We start from the raw sequence: 22,274 nt of genomic DNA on the forward strand, positions 1-22,274 counted from the left end.
ACTCTAGCAGGGAACTTAGAACAAATTAAGAATTTTCAAATCTGTGCAATGGCCGGCAATATTCTTACAGAAAATTAAGAACAGCTAATCACACCAAATATACAGTGGTACTGTGAATATGTGAGAAAATATAATAACTGCTAGAAAGTTAGTCTTCAATGATAAGAATTTAAAGTGCTAAATAGGTTCAAATGGTGAAAGACTCAGCAATTCAAGCTTAGCCAATAAATGGGTCCCTCTCAAAAATAAATGCTCTAAATATTTTTGAGATGATGACTTATAATCTGTGTGTTCACGAAAAAACGAGTTGGTCAAGGTATAAATATTAGTGGTTGAATGTCTGAGTCCTATTTCAGAGACAATGGCATGTGATGGTCCAAAGATGAAAGCTATCCTTCACCCCAAAGAATCCTGTTCTTATAGTAAACTTCATGTGTGACAGTCACCAAAATTATCAAAGAAATCCTATCATACTGAACAGCTGATGGCAAACAAATTGGCCCGTTTCTGAATTAAAAAAGACCTGTGAAAATCATTTCTGGAAGTTTATTCTGACTAAATAATAATATTGCTCCCAAATGCTAACTGCCTTACAGTAAGCTCATAGCATGGTTTCATACCACAAACTTCTTACCAGACCATCATGTTTCAACTATATGATTCCTCACCAAGATGAACATACAAAACAGTACGGATATGAGATATATATGCTGCAGCAAGACCTCTGAAGTCAAGCCAAAATAAATATTGGTGGACGGATTAATGAGTTTGGGTACCAAAAGATGAGGTGGATGCAAAACTGGCTATCTGGAACCAGAGGTTTGAGACTAAGCGGTGATTATATGTGAATGCGAATTATGTGATGTCTTATTGGGAGCAGGAGTATGTATTTCAGAGTGATTTCAAACAGTATATTCAGTATTACACAAGATTTCTGGACGAGATTTTTATTGTTTGGCATGGAGATAGTAAAAATTTGGAATTATTTTTGAAGTACATTAACAGCACTGTAGAATTTTTTAAATTTACATATACATATAGTTCCACAGAAATATGTTACTTGGACATTCAGTTAGTAGTAGATCAAGATAAAAAGAGGCTTACATCCAATATCTATAGGAAGGCCACTTTCTCCAACTCTTATTTGAATTATTAAAGCTGGCATCCTAGCCATCAGAAAAAGGCTATTGTTAAGGGCCAAATGGTTAGGGCTGCCAGAATGACCAATGATTTTCAGAGATTTAAGGAGGAATTACAATTTATTACGGAAATGTTTATAAGAAGAGGATATCCGGCTGTTTTAGTCAGTAATATAGAAGAGGAGATTATGGTAAAAAGGGACAAAGGTTTTTATCAACCTATATTAAAGGTTAATACACAAGAAATCAGGGATATTGATTTACAGGCAGTTAATGTGGGAACTGGCAAAAAGAAAAGTAAAGAAAGAGAAGGGAACGATTGTTTGTATTTTATTACTACTTACACCGTAGATACAGAATTTCTGGTTACGGTTATACGAAGGAACTGGGAACCTTTGAAGTTAGATGTGAATGTTTCCAGCAAAATCAGAACTCCACCCATAAATGTATATAGGAAAGATAGAGCTTTTAAAAATCTTTTAGAAAGGAATTATCTTCATAGAGTAGAGTCTTGTAGGGCAGTTGGAAATTTTAGGTGTGGAAGATGTAGTATTTGTAAGCATATCTCCATCACAGGAAATAAAATAGTAGTAGCACATGAAGTTATCTATATTAAGGGACATTTTGATTGTTTTAGTAGGAATGTTGTATATATTGCTAGATGTGACCAATGTCCAGCATTTTATATAGGTAAAACTTGTCGAACATTAAGAGAAAGGATAGGTGAGCATGTTTTAGACATAAGACATATGAAAAATACTAATGCCCTGTATAGACATATTAGACAGCATCCCAAACATGAATTTAAATTTAGTGTGATACAACAAATCATTAAGGATGCTCAAGGATGTGTATTGGATGTCCATTTGGACATTAGTGAAATGAAGTGGCAAATAAGATTAGATGCCACCATCTATCCGGGCATTAATGACAGTATTAGTATCTCCCCTTTGTTAAAGTTAAAACATATTTTAGGATAAAGTTCATGTATAGACCTGGTCCCTTGTAGTATAAGTAACTTTGATCAAGTTTTAAATGGTTTATTTTTAAAAGGTTTATTTAATCATTTTTAATATTTTTAAACATTATTTTGAATGTTAAGCATGCTTTTATATATTAATATAACTATTATTTTAAAATTCCCCTTGTTGACCAACTAAATATATGGTTCGTTTTAAACGATATGAAATTTGTGTGAAATATAATTGTTACAATAAGTATTTGAATTTTATAGTTAAAAACATGGTTCTGGTTGAAAACATTTTTAAGGAGCATGTCTTTTTAATGTTGTTATGGATACCAATGATGTAATTGAATTATTGTTTAAATAATAGGTATTTTTAAAAGGAGTGGGAGTTTGGGCTTACTTGTTCTGATGAAGTCCGTGAATGTAGGATGAAACCTAGGTTAACTTCTTTCAGTGTATTAGTGTACTGTTTTGGTGCAATAAACTTGTCAGTTTTTCTAAAAGAACAGCGTAAGTTCCAGTGTTTGGACTGCTCAAGTTTTCCGTGGTTGGATTTGTGATTATAAAACAGCCTGTAACTGGAAGCGTGATCTATGGTCAGTGTTAGGGTAGGTCATCTTGATAGAATTTGAGAAAAATACTGCAGTCCTGCTGGACATAAAGTCAACCCTGTTTACTAAAAATATCAAGAAGAAAAAAATTTTGAAGGTGAGCTAATAGTTCAGAAGATGTTGGTAGCAGGTAGAGTTAATTTGGGAAATACAGGTGGAATATGTTCAGCTTGGATTACTCTAGAGGGAAATTAAATAGGGAAAAGATGGAGAAAATGAAGGGTTGAAATGTAATATTTAGCTTGGCATAGTTAGAACTTTGCATCACCTGAATGGGGAAGTGGGAGGAATGGAGGTGAACAGGGCAGGCACTGGAATCAAAGGGTTACTGGGTCAGCTGAAATGGGGACATTTTAAAACAGACTTAGGAAAACTGTAACTTCACAGTGAAGATAGTGGGACCTGGAACCCACTGTTATACGGTGAGGTACAAAGCAAATAAAAAAGGGTAATTCAAGGGTGCTTGGGATAAACAGAAGAAGGGTTGATGTATGAGAAGGAGATAAATGGCTGCATGAATCCTGGCTACAACACTCAAGCCTCAATATAACCTTAATCTACTTCTGCAGATGCCTGCATTTATACATTTATATTCTGTATAATGTGCAACAGAGTCATATTCAACCATTTAAAAAGGTACCTGCTACAAATGACTAGTACATTACACATCTCTAATGGCATGTAATCAGTGAATTAGAACAGTAAACTCAATATGCTCATTACTCATTGTCCTACCATTGATCCCTCCTGTCTACTCCTGTCTACTTCCTTCCCTTCCTAACCCTTATAGACCTACCATTGAACCAGGCGAGACATTCGGGTACTCTCACAGCCTACCTTAATATCATACCACCACTTACATCTGCAACAATATCCACCGACTGCTGATTCCTGCAACAGGACTCATATAGCCTATCGCTCAGCTATCACACCTCCTAAACATGTGAAAAGTTTAAGTACCTAGTCTCTGATTAATTCCTATATCTGCTTTGCACCCACTGCATGAAGTGTCCTATATAAATTTTGCTAGCCGAAAACTACTCATATGGAAAGTCCTCATGTATATACTCTGTACTGCTTGTATAATATTTTTGATTTGAAAATTATTACTTATGTACTGTTTTTTTCACCAATTGTATAAGCTGCCAATAATATGTACTAAATGTCTTCATTAATGTCAATTCTGTATTGTATGTGAAATGTCTTATATGTGGAGCTTTTCACCCCGGAAGTCCACTGAAAATGGGCACTTCTGGCCCAGCTGCACCATCCCAGTAAACAAATGCAAATAAATAAATAAATATGCCTATCATGTATTAACAAAGTCTGAGTACCGTATTAAATCATTGGCTCATGTGTACACATAGAGCATCTGTTTTGCTTTATCAGGTAACAGCTACATCCAATTGCAGCTTGTTGATACAAAACCATAAAATAACTACAGAAATTCCCATCTGTACTCCCAGAAATTGTGTCATGGGGTGCAGGTCCTTGACTGTTCCCTTCTCAGACTCAATGGGTTGTGTTTGACAGTTTCAGTTTGTTGAGCTACAATTAAAATAAACATTGACTTGACAAACTGTTTGACTCCCCACGCATATACATATACAATGGAACTTGTCACCTTGAGGGATAGTAATTCAGACTTTTTTTCAACAGACCTCCTGTGAGTAAGACACATTCAGTGAAAATAAAAGTATTGCGCTGTGACCTGTGTCTGCAATATTTTCTGGACAGCTTTGCTCATTTAAACTCAAACTGTAATACAGTGCTTTATTACAAAGCATTTTACACCATGAATGACATTTAAATACATATATATTAAACAAAATTTGTAAATAAAGAGCTAAAGTATACACTTACTATGTAAAATACACATCTCATGCAATACTTGCACAGACAAATGAATGGATGAAGACAATTCACATAAAACTTTTCGTGTTTTTCCCAAATGCCTGACAACCATCAAACCCCCTCCCAAAAGATACAACCCATCCATTCACTTACCTGGGAACTTCATCCAGGATCAGGGTGAGAGTTGTCCAGAGGAGGCCATCACTCACGCAGCCACAGTGGTGCTTTTTTCTTTTCCTTTTTAATTATCCTCCCTCTGGACCAAACCCAAAGTCTCCCCTACCTGTACCCAAATTGGCTAATTCTTTCCAAGGGAGATGGGAATAACAGGGCTAGGCGACAGTCCTACAGCTGTTTCATTCCTGGCTGGGAATCCCTATAAGCTCATTAGAGTTGAGTGGTAGGAAGTGGGCAAGCTTGCTAATCCTGTGGGGCAGCCTACCATCTCCCCCACTGGAGTACCCCTCTACACTGCAGTGGGTCTTTTGAGCTCCTGTATGTACTGCCCTCCGAGGGTAAGCTTGCTTCCACAGACTGAGTTCCCCTTGACTTAGTATTCAAATTACATGTGATCTTGTGGGCTCACTAGGCTCATGCTCCATGGGGACGAACAGTTAGTGCTTCCACTAGGTTTTCCCCATGTGGTGCACCAGGGCTGTCACCCTTCCCAAGAAGGGTGATCTGGCAGTGCATGCTCACTTCATCCTCCCCCACCAGGTCCTACAAGTACCAAATTCACTACACAAACTCAAGCTGCCTGTCATGCAGTCAAGGCTCTATAGCCCTATGCCACAGATATGGCTTCACCATAAAGGTGTTTTATGTACTCGCTAGCATTCTGGTACTGGTAAGCATTTTGGCAGTGGTCTAACATCAGACTGGGGGGATGTGCAATACATGCCAATGTGAAAGCTCATAATGTCTTCCCCATGTGAGTGCACACTTCTACACACCTGTGTTGCAGGCTACCGTCAAGCCTTACATGCACCCTAGGGCCATGTATTTGCATTGCCATCCCTCCTCTGAGAGACTTTGGTAGTAGCTAGCGACATTGTCGGGTACCTGAGTTGCTAACCAAACTTGGATTGACTGGGCAATAGTCAGGCTTTCTCAGTATACACAGCCAGAGCTGGCACAAAACACTGGCAAAACTGCTCCTGTGCATGATTAAAAAACATTAATACATATGACACAGATACAAAAACAGTCATTTTAATTAATCTCTTAAACATATACATAGTTATCAGATTCTTTACTTACAGGTAAACCTGGTGATCCTGGTGGCCCTATAGGCCCTTGAAGGCCCTGTTCTCCTCGTAAGCCAGGTAGTCCCTGTTAATAACACAAACACAAAATGATGGTCTTCATATTTCTGTTGTTATTCGGGCAGTCTGTCCAAAGTCACTGGTCAAGTATTCTTGCAAAGCAAAAATCAATCAATCAATCAATCAATCAATCAATCAATAATAGTATGAATGTATTCTCATTATTCATTAATAAAATGGTCTAGAAAATGAGTTTTGAACATAGGTTCTCAAGTTTTCTATTCGTCATACACTGTAGAAATATGAATGTGGTGCATATGAAAGACAGGTTCTGTACAGAGTACTACAAATTACATGCTGCAGATAATGCTGCAAGTTTGACACCCTTAAATCCACAAACAAAAATGAATTTTAAAAAGAGCAAGGTTGGTTCAAAAGATTACATTTTACTGAAGTACCTTGGTTGCTTTTTTGTAAGCATGATACCACTCCCTCCCTCATGATTTTATATCTATATTTGCATCTACATGAGCGTGTGTATATGTATGCACATTTGTAGAATGATCCCAAAATTTTGTAACTGGCTTTTTCGGTGCAGAGGAATACAGTCCTGACTATGATCAAGATGACCTGGGATTAGATAGCAACCCAGGCACTTTATGAGTCAGCAAGGGTGGGGGAGAGTGAAAAGTTTTTTGTTGGTAGGCCATCCTTAGGCAAAGGAAGTGGTCTGCCCTTACACAATAGTGACACTTATTACAGAGAGAGGTGCATGTCATACAGCAAATAGGATGGGGTGTGTGTCATGCTCGAGTGGTAGCCTTTGGCTTCTATTTACAACAGCATGCACACAGGAGAGGGCACGGTCAGATTTTGTGACTGTCAGCAAACATGTCAGTCTCTTGGGGTGGGGTAAAGGAAAAAAATGGGAAATCTGTCATGGCTGCCTGGATGACAGCTCCAGCATAAATATCTCTCGTTTTTGGTGATGGGCAAATGAATGAATATGTCAATGACTGTCAAGCAAGGGAGCAGAATAAATGTCATAAAAAATTCTGAACATTTTGTTGAAAGAATAAACACAGCTGAAGGATTAATTTCCACTGTGAATAACATACATACTGCATGTGACAACCTCTTAAAGCAAAAGGCTTCCAAATGCAACTGCTGATTCCAAAAGATGTGCCAACCTTTTTAACTAAGAGTATAAATTAGAGCACTTTCACCAATACATGATAAGTAATTAAAACGTATTAATTTGACTGGCTACATTTGTGATGACCTGACAATTCCATTTGGACCTGCAGCCTTTTTTTAGGGGAAACTCAGACAGGAAACTCCAGAAAAAGAAGAGAAATTAAATATAACAAAAAGGCAATTCAGGCTGGCCATGTAGTGGATAAAGACAAAACCCTGGCTCTAGCTCTAGAAACTAGGGTTTGAATATAGTGCAAGCAGCTAGAGGACTTGTCTAAGGGAAAGCCAAAGTCAGCAGTCACGGCTGGCTTACACATTTCACAGAGAAGAGTCACATTATGGAAACAAAAAAAAAAAACATTGAGATTGCTACAGACATTATCACATGCATACTTGCTTGTTATTTCAACCCCTCCCAGCAAGCTGCATTTAGGACTGTTGCTCATTGGTGATGGCACAAGTCAGCAGAAGCAAATCAAACAGTTGGAGAGGTGAGAAGGAAGGACACCAATATGTACTTAATATTTTACTGTGGAGGGCTGAAGGAAGATAATTCAAATGTATGTTAACATATACTTTACAGGTAAATCTATATGAGAGAGCACCTGCATATATCCATATATCATACACATACACAAATATATACATACATATATACACATGTATGGAGAGAGAAACAGAGGGAAACATACCTGCCATCAAAAACAGAAATGAGAGGAAACAGAAAGTGATAGATACATGCAGGAGAAGGGCCATCAACTAAAAACTGAGAAAGGGTATACTGGGAATAGGATGGAGCACAGGAACTTCAAGTTGGATAGCGAAAGGGCAACAGGAACAAGGAATGGTAGATGTGTACAAATATACTGACATATAATGTGAATTAATTAGGAAATATTTTAGGAACAAAAAGATGAGAAAATGGTATGGAAATATACAGAGCCCATGCTATAGCAGGGGACTGAATGAGGACTCTTTTGTGATTATTTATTACCAGAACATAAAGTAAAAGTCCAAAGCATGAACAACAGAAAGGAAAGATGATCTTAAGTTTAGTTAGGAGTGAAACCAGCTATATCGAGACACCTGCTACAGCAATATCACAGCACTGTACTTCACAAGTATAACAATGAAGAGGAACATAACAGGATTGTTTTCCATGTAATGAGGAACTTACATCTCGGCCTGCATCTCCTTGTCTTCCTGGGTCTCCCTGTAAATGAACAAAACATATGCATTACATTTTTATTGAAAAGTATTCCTTTATCTTAGTGAGTAAACCAGACACACCATGAATAGAACACATTCTAATGACAAATAAGTGTAATATAGTCCACCAGGTATGTCCAGTTCTTATCCAGTGTATAAACTACTTATCCAACAGCTTCACTTTTTATTTTCTGTTCCTTTTGGGGGTCCTGAATGCCTTCACTGCTTTCTGACATCACAACCTCCTCAAATAAGCTACTGCATTACCCATCACCATATCCTGAAAAATAAATGTTCTTATATTCCATTTATAGTCCCATGCATTATCACCAAATCATGCCTTCTGGTTTTCATGCATCTTTTCTTCTGAAAGGTATTGCCCTCTTGCAGTTAGCAGACTATTCAGAAACACTTAAAACATTTATCTTGTCCCCCTCTCTTGCATTATTCTTCAAGACTACACATAATATGTTATTTATAGCTGTTTTTACAACCTGTATTCAGAAACCTATATTTGTTTGAATCTTGTCTATGATCCCAGTTATTCACGAATACACTTTTCACTTTTAAGTGCCACACCTGAAGATAAGGCACTGGCCATGGTTGGTGAACTAAGGTTCCAGTATTTATCCCAAGAAATGCAACAGATACAGAAGTGAAAAATCATTAATTTTGCTGAGACCTGGGACATTTTTCAAAATAAAATGGATGTAGCAAAGCAGAAGCTAATGGCAAAGCCTAAGTGTTTTCAATTCACCATATGGTGGACTTAAGAAGTACAGCAGAAATTATCACTGTGTTGTCTGTTTCTGTAACTTACCCGCTGTCCAGGTGCTCCAGGGACTCCTGGCTTTCCATCCTGTCCGTTCTTACCATCCTGTCCTGGGGGACCTCTGTCACCCTAAGAAAAAAGTTCAAAATAAAAGCATAAGTAATTGCTGAAATTACTTTTTAAGATATCTGTACATCACTGTGTGCTACACACAATATTTCTGGTCATTGCACAATGTATTTTAAAATCCTAAAATCTGGTTTGATGATATATAATTTTATCTAGTGAAATGTAAATATTACTTTTTTGTGTTATTTGTAGGATGAACTGTTCTGACAATTACAAGTGTGTGCAAGGTTTCACTGTTTATCTTGTAATATTGTTTATATATATTTTTTATAGTAGAGTTCTGTAAGAACATTAATATTTTTTGTTTGTCTGTTTGCATGTCAGGTAGCCATGCTGGGATTAAAAGAGGTGTCTTTCTCGGGACAAACATGAGAATAATAGAAAATAACAAACAGCAAGTTTATAAAAGCTGTGTATTGCAGAACCATTCAAATGTTAAGCAACAGTTGACATACATCCAATTAACCCAAACTTGCTGCCATCACCCCTACCCCATAAATCTCTCTTTTTGTTACAACTAATGCCCAAAGCTTATGCAATAAACTACCTGATTTCTATGTCTGGGTCTCCCACTACAACCCTGACATTCTTTCTATCTCTGAAATTTGGCTAAAACCTCATATAAAAGACCCTGAAATAACCCCTCCCAGCTATAGAATCATAAGAAATGACAGAACTCAAATGAAAGATGGTAGAGTAGCCTTTCTCTTCTCCTCTTCTCTAAATGTGGTACCCTTTACTAAGCCTATACCCCAATTTGCTAATGCTGAACTAACCCTGGCCCTCCTAACAGTTAATAACCACAAAAGCATACGCATAGATGCCTAATACATACCACCTGGCAACAATATCCCTATCCTTGAAGACATCCTGTCTTGGTTGACCTCTAACATAAGTAACAAAACTATACTCCTAGGTGACGTTAACATAAACTGGTCCTCTATACATTCACCTACACCATCTCCAAGTATTAACCTATATAACTTTACCCAGCTAATTAACTCTCCTACCAGACCTAATAAGGATAACACCTCAGGCAGTATTCTGGACTGGATACTAGTCTCCCATCCTAACATTATTTCTGATGGTGGTACCCTACCTAACTCCCTCAGTGATCACCTTCCTGCCTTCGCTTACCGTTCACCTTCCTCCCTCCATCTACAGCACAACTATATCTTAACATGTACCTTGAAAAATTTTAACCCTCTACCTTTCTCTGACTCTTTAAAACATATGAACTGAACCATCTAAAAACCCTTCCTCTAGATGACGCTGTTACTTACTTCAGTACAGTATTTACTAACCTACTTAACTGCTTTGCTCCCCCCCAAAACTAAAAGGATCAAATCCAAAACTGTCCCTTGGTTAATCAAAGAAACTATAACTCTCATGCATCTCCGCGATAAATCATGGAAATACTACCAAAGATGGAAAACACCTAATTCCCTACTGGAATACAAGCAACCTTGTAATAAAGTTAAAAAACAGATAGCTATCAACCACAAATCTTACTATTCCAAACTTCAAAAACAACCATAAATCTAACCCCCAAAAGTTCTGTAGTAGTATATATTCCCTCCTCTGTCCTGGCAAAAAAAGATAACCCCTGCCCTGACCCTAACTCTTCAGATCATGCATTAGCTACTCAATTCAATTCCTTCTTCACTGACTCTATAGCCAAGCTTACTTCATCTTTCCCTAATAACATATCAACTCAAATCTTATCCAACACCCCTAATCCAGTCCTCCCCAGCCACCCATGCTACTCACCTCCCTCCTTTCATCATCAAGCCTCTCCCTACAAATACCCTAAAAAACTTCTACTAAAATTAAAACCATGTTCTAATGCCCCAGATAACATTCCAACTTCCTCAAGCTAGCTGTTGACGGCATACCTCTACCCATCTATATTCTAATATATTGCTCCTTCCAAGAATCCTATGTACCCCTCCTCTGGAAAAAAAAGCCTTCATTATTCTCCTGCACAAAGGAGGCAACAACTCTGAAATCTCCAATTTCCGTCCAATAGCTATTCTGTCCCCTGTCTCTAAAATCCTTGTAAAGTGCATCCATCTACAACTCTTGCCATACCTCTTAGACAATCAACCACTTATCCCTACACAACATGGTTTCAGACCTGGACACAGCACCACTACTGCCATTCTCTCCTTTCTCAAAATAATTAACTCTGCTTGTGATTCTGGCAATATTGTATCTACCCTCCTTCTTGTCTTATCTAAGACCTTTGATACCGTTTCCCACAACCTCCTCTTGTCCAAGTTTTCTCATCTCAGTCTTTCCTCTTCTTCCACCAACTGGTTTACCAGTTACCTCTCAGACAGACAACAAGGTGTAAAGTGGAAAAACTGTACTTCTTCCTTCCTCCATACTCCAACAGGTGTTCCACAAGGCTCAATACTGGGCCCCTTACTATTTAACATCTTAATTAATGATTTCCATCAGAACTTCCCAAATGCTAAACTCATCCAATAAGCTGATGTCTCTACCATAATCTGCTCTGCCTACTCTCTCCCCAAACTTATGTTTTTAACCCAACATGCCTTTTCCCACACCAAATCTTGGATGCTGGATAATCCTCTAGCTCTCAATGCATCCAAATCCAAACTTATGATATTTACTCCATTTAGATGCACCAAAATCGACAATAAATCATTCTCCATAGTCAGCCAAAACGTGACCCCTATTGAAATATTTTTCTGTACAAAGCTGCTTGGAGTCCTTATTGATGACAATTCAAATTCAACATTCATCTACAAACAAATATCAAGAAAACACACCAAAAACTTGGAATGCTGTACCAACATAGCCGCTACCTTACTCCCTCAACCAAACAACTCCTCTTTACTACATACCTCATTCCCTCTCTCCTGTATAGAGCCCCTCTCCTTACTAATCTTCAATCCACCTAAAGTCACATCTATCTTCCTGCTACAATAAAATTTCTAAGTTCGCCACTGGATCCGAATCCTCCTGTCACCACTGTGACTCTCTCCACTTCTTAAATTGGCTGGAATTCTCTAATTATCTATCATACATTTAACTCTCCTTTGCTCACAAGCTCATCTTCAAACCCTCCAGCTGTCCCTCCTCCTCCCTCAAAATGCACCATCCTCATAGAGAACTCAGGTCCAACAATCACAATTTTCTTGAAGTGTATAGACCCACACGTTCTCCAGGTCAACTTTTACTATCTTTTTCCCTTGCTAGATTATGGAATGCACTTCCCCCCACCCATTAGACCTACCCATAACCACGCCACCTTCAAGACCTTGCTCCACTCTCATCTCTCTTCTCACTGGGAATGCACCTGCTCCCACCCCACCTGAAACTTTCTATCCCACCCCCACCCTTTCCACCTTCCCTATTTCAAACATCAACCTAAGACCCGATTTTGTTTTTTATGCCTGACTCTCTAAAATTGCCTCATTATTTTGATAATCTCTATTACTTCCATCTCTACTGATATCTCTATATCTACTTAGTAAACATTGTTAGGCCTCAATCCATAAATGCTTTTTATCCTTTCCTATTTCTATGTAATTTTTAATTATTTGTATAATGTATATTGGAATACTGTGAATTTTTAATTATATGTATAATGTATATTTGTATACTGTGCAATTTTTATGTCTTTGTATACAATATTTATTAATTGTAATTTCTGCATCATTTTTGTGGTTGTTAAGACTATATTGGAGGTTTTCTCCCTGGGCCTCCATTGAAAATGGGCTCATCTCGGCCCAATGGACTTTCCCGGTTAACAAACTGCAAATAACTACATAAATAAACAGAGGTCTGCTACAGCAAACTGGAATTAACAGAGAACTTAAATATATGAAAGTGCTATCAATTAAGCCATTTTCAGTGCTGATATGAATATAAGTACTTAACTATTTGCAAGATACAAGGTTTCTGAGAAGCAGCAATACCTGATGGAAATTGCATCAGAGTATATCAGCTGGGTTCTTTGAGAGATATAGAGCTGTAAGGTCCTTCCTAAATGATAGAGAGCTGTAAGGTCCTTCCTAAATGCACCAACTGAAACTGGCAGTGGAGGGAATCAGGTAAGACTTTAGAGACTGAGTGTGTAGCTTAATATACTTTTTGCAGATGTAGAACATCAGAAAAGAGTGGAAGGACGAATGCAGGAGATGGGTATAAACAATTAAGATATGTCATTTCTGTTCTAATGGAGTCATGAAGTAGCTATGCAAATCATAGAAAACACAAAAAGTCACCAGCACTTGCATTAAAGAACTCATGAAAGCCGTTGTCTTTCTCCAGTTCAGTCTTGTTGTATCTCTGACATTCATTTAGTACTCGGATATCAATTTTTCAAGGTTATGTTAGCAAAGTACTAAAAGATGGGATGACAACAGAAGAGGGCTTGCATCATCAACATTTACATACACTCTCTGTGCATTATCAGTAGTTTACCTACACCTCATTTTATCAAAGCTCAAGACATTACTCTAAATACACCATATTGACACAACTCACTGAAAGAAGTAAAGATTTACAAACTATATACACAAAATTCAGACACCATCCAAAAATAACACTGCCAGCTAAATCAACATCCCAAAAATGAAACTTGTTCTAATTACAAGGAAAAATATTAATAAAATAAAACATTAACTGCAACAGACCAATCAGAAAACAGCATTTTCAGTAAAATGGAACAAGACTGTATAAACTTATTAAACAAATAACTAAATAATAAAAAAAATGTGTGTGGCTGCCAGGTGCTTTAGAAGTGAAACTTCTGTAATGAAGTGCAAAAATGAAAACAGACACACACACACACACACACACACACACACACACACACACACACACACACACACACTGTTTTCTAAATAAGTACATTTTTGCACTTCATTACAGAAGTTTCACTTCTAATGTGCGTGGCGGCTACGCACATTTTTTTTACTACGCAATAATTAATGAACACATGCAAGACACTGACATCACTGCTGTACTATATCAGATCTGTAGAATCTGGCTTCATCCACCGTGATAGACGAGGACAGCACATTTCCTGCATGTATCTCAGTAGGCTGGCAGCTGTATATATACATGGAAATGTTGGCATGGTGTCTGTTTGATGACTTATACCTCTAATATACACACTCATGAGCCAAAAGACCCTGGCTATGTACACAGCCCTGTAGGGAAGCATATATACCTGTGCAAGGAGTACAACACACAGGTGAAGGCATTGTGAGTGGCAGCAATTACAACATTCACTGAACTGCAGTATATGCTGCCAGATGTGTGCATGGGCATGGTCCAGTTAAATACGTCTCAGCTGTACACATTTTTGCAGAATGTCCAGATTTTTGCTTTATATTTTGGTCTGTTCCACATAAAATGTGTGGTTTTCTGGGAAATCACTGAGGACTTAAGTAACTGAACAATACTAAATAATGACAGACATTTGAGTTTCAGACATCAGTTCCTTCAAAAAAATACGTAATAATTCAAAACCTGTTGTACTAGCAACTTTCTAAGTTTATAGGAACAATATTTAAAATCTGTCCACATTTTTGGGCCTTTGCACCCCCATTATTTCTGTCTTTGTCCAGATTTCTTGCACTGAGAGGTTGAGAGGCATTTCCAATTCGTGTACCACGACTATGCTGGCGGGAATTTTCACAAGTATGGAACCCCTCGCCATGGAATCAAAATGATGACACCCCTGTTTCCTGACTAATTTTGGAAAGTACATAAACTTGTTGTGCAACTAGTTCTGTCTCAGACACAAAACACTCAAGGCTTGGCAGCCCTGCCTGTCGGTTCTGCTTGAAAAGGCAAAATTACCGTACATGAACTCCTGTGATCACTGGGAGGCTATCTAATGTGGAAGACCCTTGCACCCAGATGTCACATTGTGTTATAAGTAGCATCACCTAATGACATGTTGGATTGCAGAGATTAGTTTGTTAGCATGGTGGAATACCTGTATGCTGTTTCCACCCTCACCCCCACCACCCATTTTGACATCTGAAGCTCTTAGAGTGTTCCACTAAGCATTACACAATTTCCTTGTATTTTCCCATGCATGTTAATAAATATTACACTTGTCCCACTCACCAACAGCTGTCGCCCTCAACAGCAGAAAGTACTGTACATTTTGACACTGCCCCCTGGACTATTTGGCTTCCGTAACCTACACAGCAATGGTGCCTATTTAGTTTTAGCATGGTTTCACTATATAGAGTGTATGATGCCAATCAAGAATTATGCATGCATACCGGTCAGCAATTTGTGCATTCAGCTAGCTGAGTTCACAAATTGCAATCAGCTGTTTCTTTCTCAACAAACTGGTGATTGCCTACACAAAAAGGCACTTTCTCACATTTTCTCTGAACTGCCAATACTCCTGTTTTAAAATCATATAATCTCCTCTCATTCTCCTTGTTTCTATTAGATACTGCCCACCAAAAGTTTACTAATTCCCCTGAGGTGCTTAAAAATTTCTAACTTTCCCTCGGTGCTTTATTTCATCAAGACTTTATCGTTTGCTTTGATGCCGACTTTGTGCCACTTTGATTCTGCTCCATGAAACCCTCAATCCTGTGTTCTTGCAGAAACAGTTTTCCAGAACTGCACAGCATATCACCTTTCTGCACAAAGAAATGACAGCAATACTTTGTGTTGCTGTTTTTCATACTGTTTTCTCACTCAGCTTTGTATTTAGCTCCAAATGATATGATGATTCCCTGCTCCCTTTTCCATTTCTGTTGCTGCAGCCATAGTCCCCAATCGGTGTACATCAGAACAATGAAAGCGCATATGTGCAACTACATAAAAGTTGATACATAATACACGAAACCTGTAAATAGCGAATGGCCACAAAATTAATTTTTTTCCTAGTGAAAAAATTCACGTGGCCGTTTGGAAAAAATAAAATTTAAAAACCATTATCAGGTAGGGGGCTTTGCCCCCCCACACAACCCAACATGGGGGGCTGTACCCCCTACACCCTCTCTAACTAAATATACCAGCTCCGAGATCACACTATAGTGAAGCAAAGGGCAACTCTGTGTAGTTGGCCAACTACCTCCTTACCCTGTGACATATTCATTGAATCGCTTAAATGCGGTTCGATGACTATGTGTTGTTCTTTATGTGTTCGCTCAAAAGCAATTTTGTGTTTCTAATATAGACCAGTTCCCCAATGTGTACTCTTATTTTAAGTTTTTCTCAGAGATAGTACTTGCATTTCTTTGCTTAAAGTTTAAATATCAGCAGTTATGACCATTTTTCACATTCTATCATTCCTTTTTCCTGTTTATACCTTTCCACACCCCCTCAATCCATCTGAACTTCATCTCTGCTGTTAATGTTTGTGTGATCTACAAAGCACATGGTTTTCTTTCTAATGCCTGCACCACATATACAGCAGCAATCACGTGTCTTGTGCTCACAAAACACCATTCAAAGGAAGTGACATGTAGGCTGTAGACCTCCCAGATTTCCACATAAAGCTTAGTATACTTACCAGAAGTACAAAACTAAACCTGTAAATTAAATCAAAACATCACGTTTTAACTTGTGCTAAATCAAGGAGAGTGAGTGTGTGCATGTGCCCGTGAGTTTGCAGATAAATGTTTTGACTTGGGTACTGTCATACTTCTCAATGTCCAGGTTTTGAAATCAGGGACAGAGGGATTGTGTGTGTGGCTTCCAGGGATCGCTTGCTCGCTTTCACTCTTTACTGTCACTGTGCAGGTGTGTGATCACTCACTTGCTCTCACCAGCTCTCAATGTGTGGGATCTCCCGCTCTCACTCTTCACTGATTTTGTGTGTGTGTGTTTGTGTGTGTGTGAGATTGCTCACTCGCTGTAACTCTTCATTGTGTGTGTGTGTTTGAAAAGCTGAAGTTGAAGTACAGAAGTCAAACCCCACCCTTAAGGGCAGAATTTGACTTGCGTACTTCTGCTACACTTTTCTGTTACACTCCAAGCTCTCACACTGTCCTGTAAGAAGTTTCACTTCAGTGAATATGTACAATACGTACAGTGCTTGCAGGTAGTTTCATGACTATGCAGTACTTGCAAACAATTTGAGCATTTGTACATTGACAATAGCTGTAAGTGAGATAAAGACAGAGGGCGAGAGGTAGGTTTTTGAATTTTAAGATATATGTTCTAGTAAGAGACAGTTGCATTAGACTGATTTTGCAAATGTTTTTTTTTTCAGCTGAGAACAGAATGTGGGCATGTCTTTAAGAGGGAGTAGGAGATACTTCCAGAATTTGGGGCCTAGTGGGAGAAACAGTGGTTGATACACTGAGGCTTGGATTTTGGAATTTGAAGCAGTATGCCTGAGTGGTCTGATTTATTAGATTATAGACTGGAGTTTCTCTTATGAGCTTTGCTGCTAAAGCATAAAGGCAATTGTCTTGTAGTGATTTGAATAGTTGTGGACCAAGTAGGAAGTCAGAGCTCTGCTTGACAGGAAGCCATGTGGCTTTTTCTAGGTTAACACAGTGAACTGTAAAACTGTCTTTGTCTGCTTTCTCATTGAAATGAGGGGCAGTTTGCTTAATGTTTCATGCAAGAAGACAAAAGCGTAAAAATGGTATATTAATACACTGTGATTCTTGTACTGTGATGAGGTGGCAGATGTTATTGGTGATGCTTTGAATTGTTGTGGTGCTTCTTTTATATAGTTGTTATGGGCAACCATATTCAAACACTGCAAGATACCTCTACCTATGGCAGTTACAGTGAAAAGAGACAGAAAAGAAAATATCTTTTTTGGCCCAGAACAAGAGTGAGTTATCTTTTTTCATGTGTTCCAAGTGAAGATTGAAATTCAATGTGGGATGAAGTTAGATACCCAAATATTTGAAGGAGGTAACAATTCTGAAGATCTATAGTGAACCTGATGTTTTGTGTAGTTTTCTATTAGTACCAAAGAGCATAATCTGAGTTTTGCTGAGTTTACCTATATGTTTTATTGTTGATCCACTTGGTAAAATACAGAAAATCAGCCTCTAGTTCACTTTGGAGTAATGGAATGTTTTGACCAAAACAGGATTATATCTTCACCACAATGTATGGCAGGGAGTTGTGGAAGGTGATATAGTAGTTTACTGATGTCGGTAGAGAATAACAAAGAAGCAAGTATTGAGAATTAAGGCACCCCCTTTAGAAGTGGTGTCAATGATGACAGAAAAGTTATGGTTAGAGACAGACAGGTTTGGAACCATGGACTGGTGTATTAACTGATGATTCCTATTTTAAAAAGATTATCTAAAAGAATGGATTAATGAACTAAATCAAAAGCTCTGGTAAACGTGATGAATATGGCAACTGTACACATTCCCTTATTCACAGCTTGTAGAGTGCTGTGACTATGCTACATCCATACCAGAAACCATGTTGTTTAGAGGAGAAGAGCTAATACTAGCTTGTGTACTGTGAAAATATTTTCCCTAAAGTGAAAGGTACAGAAATTGGATAGTAGTGTGAGACACTGGAGGGCTTAGCTGTTTGGAGAAAGAAGATGCTTTAGCTGTTTTCCAAATATACCACATGATATTTTGTCTTAAGTGTGATGTTGTGAGGTATTGCCAGCTGTTTCAGGAGAAGTAGAACAGTGCATGTGTGGCATATGCCAGCATAGCTGGCTGAAGTTTTGTAAATAGTCTTGTATTTGACTGTCACATTGATTTGTACAGATGCTTGTATTAAAATATATTTATAAAAGTTGCTTATGGTAAAAATGGTGCTACAGAATCTTAACAGAGTACTGAATGTATATTGTGTCAGAGTCAGGTGACTAGATGTGATGTCATTCTATAACCAGCTGAATGATGGAACTCTGGCAGCAGCAGAATGTTGTTTGTTTTTGTTTTTCTTTGGAACTTGATACACAAGATCTATGTCAGTTATCACAGTTCAATTGTTCAGTTGTTGAGTCAGTTCAGTTAGTGTGTAGTATCTCATCTTGCCTTGTGGAAGCAAGCATCTCAACAGTACATCTTGCCTTGTGATACTAAGTGAGTTAACTAGTGAGAGTTTCTCTTTACTTCAGTTAGGAAAAATACACTGAGATTAGTTAGTATTATTTTTTTCTGCAGCTGTGATATTGTATCCAAGTGTCTTTTTTATATTTCCTGTGACTGAAACTCTTTTTTTATTGTAACTAAATATTAAGTATTCTCCTGTTCTCTGTTTTATTATTCATTATTAAATATTGTTATACCGTTTCATTGTGGCTGGTCTTTTAGAAAATAATTTTAACATCTTGAGAGTACTTGTGCTTATTTTAGTGACACTGTGGCCACTCTGATAAGCCTTACTGCTTCAGTCACACTCTATCATTTTTCTGTATTAATTTGTAAGAGCCTTAGAGTATCTGACTGGACACAGCAATCTACCTGGTAGTCTGGAGAGAGAGGATACAGTTGGTGAAGCTGTGTCAGCAAATCCCAGGTGTGTGTGTGTGTGTGTGTGTGTGTGTGTGTGTGTGTGTGTGTGTGTGTGTATGTGAAAATTCAAGTGTGTATATTAGGTACTTGGAAATGGGGCATCATGCTCCAAAGTGAGTCTTGTTTGGGCTCTGGAGAGACTGTCTCAGTGGAACATGTTCCCTGTGTGCCCTTGAGGGAAATTGTGCTTGATGCAGAGAGCTGCATTTCAAACACTGTGTAAATCCTTTCCTATGTTTTTAGTGATTGCCTCTCACCAGTGTCAGTGGTGAGTATTGAGGCTCCTTGATTACTGACAGGTAAACAGGGACCATCACATTAAGCATGGATTTTTATATGTGCTAGAGAGAGGATGTAATCTATTCCCTTCAGTGATATATAAATTAGGGAAAGACAGTCTGCACTAGCTGTACTGTCCAGCATTAATTGGTCAAGGGATAGAATCTATGTCTTGTTAAGATTTTTTTGAAGTATAAAGCATTAATACAGAGAGACGATGAAGGAGAAGGAGGGTTGTGAGGTTGGATGATGTGAGGTTGTTGTAGTTTTACGACCAGTCAGTTGGCTGACGACCCAGATGTCTTTGGATGAGTGCAGTAATGAGTTTTAAGAAAGTGTCACTAATTGGCTTTTATGATGTCTTACTGCCTTGCTTAGTGAGATTTCAAAGTTGCTTGAAGTGACTACATGACATGTTGGTAGGGCTGTTTTCCCAAGAGTGCCAAGCTTCATTCTCGAATTTTAGAATGGTGTAAAGTACACGTTAATCTTTATAACAATAAAGTAAACCGTAATCCACAGGATGAACACTCCATTGCACGAGTCAGTGATGAGCAAAAGTAATGCAAGATAAATAATCACAGCGGAGCGACCATGAAACACAGAGTCTCTGAATCCTTTCAGCATGTACTATATATTTATTATAAAACGTATGAACAATTAAAATGGTGAGCGCTTTCACATTTAAGCTTCATCAGACCTTAAAACAAACAGGCAAAGACACTTCATTTATAAAAATTCAAAAACACAACATCCAATCAAAAAATTAATTCAATTAAAGTGCTAATGAATTCTTAAAAACACAATGTACAATAAAATAAAATGCAAGGAAAGAAAACAACATTTTTTTTAGAACTGGGTATTAAATAAAAAACCTGTAGATATAAAATGTATAAACACCTAAAAATGCAACAATATAAGCATCTAGATTCATACAGGCCAGGCACAGGGTAAGGATGCTATTTAGGGTTGATTTGGAAATACTTGTGGTACATATTACTTTTCATGTTAATACAGACAAATGTGAAGTGAGGCAGCATGTGACCTGAACTTAAGTTCAAAAACACAATTTTAGACTAAGAGGATGAACACTCAGACTGTTGCTTGAGGACAGGCTTCCTCCTATACTGTGAGTAATTAGCACTCTGTAACCCCATTAATGCAAAAAGGTGAAATAAATGGTATATAAAGAACTTTCTCTCAGTCCACCTAGGTGAATCTAGCTTGGACAAATAACATACAATGACAGTAACAATGAGAAAATTAAACTGAAGTCTTGTTTTACTCATTAAAGTCATAAGCAAAGTGTTACATCTTCATACTCAACATGCAAAACTGTTTATTTCCAGCAAAACTGGGAGTCCTATTTTTCCAGAGTGCAAGCAGTTTTTGCACTCTATCAGGAAAGTTGGCTTCAGTTACCCACCTTATTGAGGGATGTCAGTTGTCCCCCAGGGTCTGAGTTGGCAAAATTCATATGTAGTACAGCAAACTTTTTAACAAGTACATTAAATAGGTTTATCCCTTTAAGTGGCTTAGTAAAACTGCTGCAGCTGAGAAGTAAAATGGCTATATCAGGAAAGCTGTCGGAAGCAAACAAACAAAAACAACAAAAAAAAAACAAATATATATATATATATATATATATATATATATATATGTGTGTGTGTGTGTGTGTGTGTGTATATATATATATATATATATATATACATATATATATATATATATATATATATATATATATACATATATATACATATATTTTTTTTTTTAAATTCAATGGTAGGTAGAGAGCTAAAGTAACTTGACTATTTAAGAGGTAACTAAGAAAGTTTGATTGCTTCATAATGCTTGCTAAAAAGGTAAAATTGCTGCTCCCTTGTAAAAATGGAAATTATTAATGCTGCCTGTGAGAAACTGTTTATTTAATTTACTATGTAAAATGTGTTTCCAGGGTAGATCATTCAGTACTGTAGCTAGCTAGGGTGGGGTGAGAGGGGGCAACTGCCATGTGTGCAAAGTTTTGGGGGGCTGCAATCATCCAACCTGGATCTCTCATCTCTTTTTAATGCAATACTGGCTTTTAAAACAGTTTTTTTTTGCTCTTCACTTGACAAGCTGAGGAGATAGGGCACTGGTTCAGCCAGCTATACTTCTGAGAGTCTTGATCACAAGTGACCGATTTCAGTTTCTGCCTCAAAATACAATGAGAATCAGAATTACATTTAGTGAGAGATAGCAGGAGTATAATGAAAATATACATCTGCAATATATTATTATCAGCTTAAAAATGTAAAGAATATCTACAATTGTAATATACATTATTTACAAACATCAAGACAAATCACGTGAGGTGTCTGCGTGATAATTATAAGTGTGTGTT

General features: G+C 37.7%; 1 protein-coding gene across 3 annotated transcripts in view; it reads right to left on the reverse strand.

The window, feature by feature from the left end:
* Window positions 1–22,274, reverse strand: part of LOC122807296 (collagen alpha-1(VII) chain-like) — a gene marked incomplete at its 5' end in the record, with an annotated part of 1,562,855 nt that overhangs the window by 1,021,815 nt on the left and 518,766 nt on the right. For all 3 annotated transcript variants that reach the window (XM_044078425.1, XM_044078422.1, XM_044078423.1), the window contains 3 exon segments: window positions 5,832–5,903; window positions 8,211–8,246; window positions 9,063–9,143. In XM_044078425.1, the coding sequence (XP_043934360.1) occupies window positions 5,832–5,903; window positions 8,211–8,246; window positions 9,063–9,143 (189 nt within the window).

Source organism: Protopterus annectens, chromosome 7.part0, assembly GCF_019279795.1.
Source record: "Protopterus annectens isolate FY-2018-M chromosome 7.part0, PAN1.0, whole genome shotgun sequence".
Lineage (NCBI taxonomy): Eukaryota > Metazoa > Chordata > Ceratodontiformes > Protopteridae > Protopterus > Protopterus annectens.